Raw genomic sequence first — 4,613 nt, 5'->3', positions numbered from 1 at the left:
CTTCAGAAAATACAAACAAACTGTAGAAGAAGAGAGAGGAGGGAAAAGCTTTTGTGAGGCAGGATGGATCCCACTGAACTATAAATAACTCAGTCAAACTGTGTTGCTAAGGCTGGCTCAGCAGCTATTCTTTCATCCTTCTTCGCCCCTTCTACTCCTCCTCCTCCTCCTTCTTTCATGGTTTTCTTCCCCCTCTCTTCCTCTCTTTCATTGAAASGAATAGGCTGTCGATATTCCTGCGCCGTGACGCTGAACGTGCTCCATTCACAACCTTTCCTGACTCTGTGTAAAACCGCCGCATCACATAAACCTGTACTGACGAAGAGGAGCAGCCTTCGTCTCGTTTGTAACCGTAAAATGACTTCAAGTGGCCACATTGTCAGTCCAAGGTGGAAGAGTTCCCAGTGTTTCCTCCTAAATTTGAGCAAAAACAAAAAAAATGATTTGTTTTGCCTTTTTTTTCTGGCCGTGTTGATGCAGCACCATCTGYTGGTTGAGATAAAGTGATTTAATTTGTGAAATCGTTCATTGCTGATGTTTTTTTCTTTCTTTCTTTCTTTTGCCTTCCAGCAAAGTCAGACCAAGGAGGAAGAGGAGGGAGGGACTAAAGACCTGTCAGAGGAAGAGGTGCGGGCCAAGATAGAAGAATATAACACTCAGGTGTCAGAAAATGGCATGAAACAGGTGAGTTCGTACTTGTTTTTCTTGTGATTTATGGGACTGAGAGTTGATTGTTTTATTTCCTTTAACAATAAATGCCAGCTGTTTTTACTTTGGTTGCTGTCATGTGGTAAAACAATACATACATTTATTGGAAAGGATTTAGACAGGGTTCCCGCAGATCCTTAAAAAGTCTTAAAATGCATTGATTTTGTCAAACCAAAAATAAGGCCTTAATTAACCTTAAAATGTCTTAAATCAATCTTTCAGAGGTCTTAAAAACGTTAACAAATTGTGAGTAGGATGACTGTAAATTGTCTCAAATATTAAAATAATTGGTAACCTTTGTGTTATTGTTTGTTTTTTAATAATTTACCGAGCTAGTTGTTCTGTTTTAAAATAAACATTTGGGTAAAATTGTCACCAACTGCTTATTTTTTCTGCATTTGTATCTATTGTGAATTGGGTCTTAAAATTCATTTCAGGTGGCATTAAAGAGGGCTTAAAAAGTCTTAAATTTAATGCCTTAAGCTGGAACCCTGTTAGAGAAGTGGCAAAGCCTCTAAAAATAAGTTTTTTTTTAATGTTTTAACATGTTTTCCTGGTAGGGGCATTTTTGACACTAAGTTCAGACAAAATAGTCATCCTGGGACTTTCTAAAGACTCTTTCAAATGGAAAATGTGATTTTAGGCTCTCTTACCTCTTATTCATACAGAACCCTCACTACTCTTGACTCCTTGTTTTATTTTGGTCTTTCCCAGGCTGAAGACGGGTCTTACACCGGCTTCATTAAGGTGCACCTGCGGCTGAGTCGACCCGTCACCGTCCCGGCCGTGAGGCCGCCGGGCTCGGAGGGGAACGGCAACCCGTGCGAGGACCAGGAGGAAACGGAGTGCGGCTACAGCGACAGGAGGACGTCCTTCTACTTGCCGTGCGACTGCGTGAAGCAGCTCCACATCAGCTCTCAGACCACCACCAGGGAGGTGATCCAGGGCCTGCTGAAGAAGTTCATGGTGCTGGACAACCCCCGCAAGTTCGCGCTGTACCGGCAGACGCACCGCGACGGACARGGTGAGGGGGGAACTTCCTGCTCCGTGTCGCAGCGGGGGGGTTCAAGCTTTCACTGACTCGTTTCTGACAGACGTGTCTTGTCGCGCAGACTTGTTCCAGAAACTCCCTCTGTCGGAGCGCCCTCTTCTGCTCAGGCTGATCGCGGGACCCGACGCGGAGCAGCTCACCTTTGTGCTCAAGGAAAACGAGACCGGAGAGGTCGAGGTGAGTAAAAGCACCCAGTCGTTCATCTTTATCAGCGGAAAGGAACTAAAATAAAGGAAGTAAATAAAGGAACGTCTCTTCTCTTTCTCCCACAGTGGCACGCCTTCTCGGTCCCCGAACTGCAAAACTTCCTGGTCATCCTGGAGAAGGAGGAGGCGGAGCGCGTTCGAGCGGTGCAGCACAAATACGCCCTTTACAAAACGAAGCTACAGCAGGCCCTGCAACACCATGACCCCTGACCTCACCTCTCCCACCTGGAGGCAGATGGGTCGTTTGAACTCTGACCCCCACCCCCCATCAGAAAGACCCTGTGACCGAGTCAGAGAGCTGAACTTATCTTTAAGCTCCTTCGACACACAGACACAAGGTTACTCAGGACGCACACACGCCCTCCTACTGTACATCACACACACGTGCTCCTCGATGGGCACGATCTGGACGAGTGTTTTCATTGCCAAGAACACACACACACACACACACACACACACGCACACACAGATCTGGAACTTCAGCTTGAGATCTTGTTTAAGACTGATAGGACTCAGTGATGTTTTTAAACGGTTTCCCGCTCCTTTTCTGCGACTTCTGCTGCTGCTACTGCAAGTGTTACTTATGCATGAGTCTCTCAGCTCATCTGCCCCGCACATAGAGTTCGGACTAAAACAGAAGGCATGATTACCTTTTTTTTGTGTGTGTGTGTGTGTTTGCATCAAACTGGGACGGAAGGACAATCAGACTGTTTTTTATTTATTTAATTTTTTTAATTAGCCCTTTTTTTCTTTTGCTGGACATGTGGATTTGTAAGGGAATCGTTTCATATCTCCCCACCTAAAATAAACGAGAAAACGTTGCTTCTCCTCTGATACGACCGCCTTTTTTCCTCCTAAATCCTCGTGTGATGCTGCGAGAATTGTCCTTAACCGACCCACCTCCCCAAACACGGCTGAACGAGAGAGGAATTTGACACCAAAGCTTATGAAGACAATTATCAGATGATTTATAGAGGATGAGAGGCGTTAAAAATTGGAGTTTTTTTCAAAGTAAAAGCAGCGTCTGTTTTGCACATGCAGGCCACAGATAATTCTGGGGGCTGGGCTTGCATTTTATTTAATTTAATTTAATATTTTTTGTCATTACACCTTCCTCCTCAAATAAAAAAAAAGAAAGGAAAATATTTAAGATTTATCATAATGGCTATGATGTACCAATGATATGTTTGCAATGCATATATGTTATGTAGACACTGGAAAAACACAAAGAGTGACAAGGTTTAACTTTGTTTTTATTATTTTATTTTTTTGCGGTCATTCCTTCTGATGTGTGTGTGTTTGTCATCCTGTGATAGTGAGGAGAACATAAAGAGTGTTTTAATCCGAGTGTGTGTCCACCTTCAAGCCTCACTTATTAGGTTTTAAAACGTGCTTTTAAGGTGTTTTAAATTAGAGCGTGCATCGGTAAATAAAAAGATCTCATGGAAACGTTCACATTTGTACGTTTCTGCTTTTTATTTAGGGTCCATAAGTGAGGCCTGTTGTCTGTGAGCACATGCTCCTCCTATCGTGTGTGTGTGTGTGTGTGTGTGTGTGTGTGTGTGTGTGTGTGTGTGTGTGTGTGNGTGTGTGTGTGTGTGTGTGTGTGTGTGTGTGTGTGTGTGTGTGTGTGTGTGTGTTTTATGACCACCACCCACAGCTGTTCTTGCTGCTGGCAGTGCCTTTTGTTTCACGTGCCCCCGTGTTTCAGCACACACAGGTGCCTGCGAACACGTACGGGTGTTTAGTTTTGTTTTTGTTTTTGTTTTTGTTTTGTTTTGTTTCGTTTTGCATGTGTGCAAATACTGTATGTGTTCCTTGGGTGGTGCTGTACTTCTTCTGTTTATTCCCCATCTCAGAAATGCTTGACTTTTTTTTTTCCCAAGGAATCCTGTGTGGAGGTATGTGTGTGTTATTTATTTAATGGTTCACAAACGTCCATGTGTAATGACTCTTTGTTGCTTTTTTTTTCACCCCCTCACCCCACCGTTTTATTTTATTTTTTTATTTTGTTTTGTCTGTAGAAGTGTGTATAAATATGAGTAAATCTGTACAGAATATTCAGATGAAATAAAAAGATAATCCCGATGTTCAGTCTAAAGCAGTGTTATTGCTCATTGTCTAAAGGTGAAGGTGAATAGATAATAATTTTTACTGCTTGATTGTGTGTCTGTTGGCAAAATATCTCATGAATCTCTGGATAAATTTTTAATGAAAATTGCACAAAGTGTTATCTGGATGTATGTCTACAATTCATACATTTCTGGAGCCAGCCCGACTCAAATCGGCTGCCACAGCCGACTGGTCTTCAAAACAAAAAAACTAGTCATAACTCTGTCAATAATACAGCTTTTGCACTAAAATTTTGATGTAGCAGTAGCTGAGGCTCATCCCCAACACATATTCTGAGCATTAACAAATTGTTCAAAACCTTTGTTARAGACTTTAACAATAACTTTTTGGAGTCAAGTCTCCTGGTCTGTTAGCAAAATATCTCAAGAAGCGCTGGATGGATTCTAATGAAACTCTCAGAAAGTAATGGCTGGAGGTAAATTTACAACTGATTAATGTTTGAAGCCAATTCAACACAAGATGGCTGCTTCATCCATGTGAGTGTGGAAAACACAAAAAGGCCTATAATTCACTTA

The 4,613-nt window shown here is 42.4% G+C and overlaps 1 protein-coding gene across 2 annotated transcripts in view; it reads left to right on the top strand.

Annotated features, from left to right (window-relative positions):
- Nucleotides 1-4,055, top strand: part of rassf5 (Ras association domain family member 5) — a 33,786-nt gene extending 29,731 nt beyond the window's left edge. For both annotated transcript variants that reach the window (XM_014002070.1, XM_014002071.1), the window contains 4 exons: nucleotides 571-684; nucleotides 1,423-1,732; nucleotides 1,821-1,936; nucleotides 2,032-4,055. In XM_014002070.1, coding sequence (XP_013857524.1) covers nucleotides 571-684; nucleotides 1,423-1,732; nucleotides 1,821-1,936; nucleotides 2,032-2,175 — 684 coding nt within the window. In that variant the 3' untranslated portion in view covers nucleotides 2,176-4,055. The remainder of the gene's footprint in view (nucleotides 1-570; nucleotides 685-1,422; nucleotides 1,733-1,820; nucleotides 1,937-2,031) is intronic.
- Nucleotides 4,056-4,613: the final 558 nt, after the last annotated feature.

The sequence above is a fragment of the Austrofundulus limnaeus genome, unplaced genomic scaffold (genome assembly GCF_001266775.1).
Source record: "Austrofundulus limnaeus strain Quisiro unplaced genomic scaffold, Austrofundulus_limnaeus-1.0 Scaffold11, whole genome shotgun sequence".
Classification (NCBI taxonomy): Eukaryota; Metazoa; Chordata; class Actinopteri; order Cyprinodontiformes; family Rivulidae; genus Austrofundulus; species Austrofundulus limnaeus.
The sequence above is the reverse complement of the archived record's forward strand: the minus strand, read 5'-3'. Positions and strand labels throughout refer to the sequence as shown.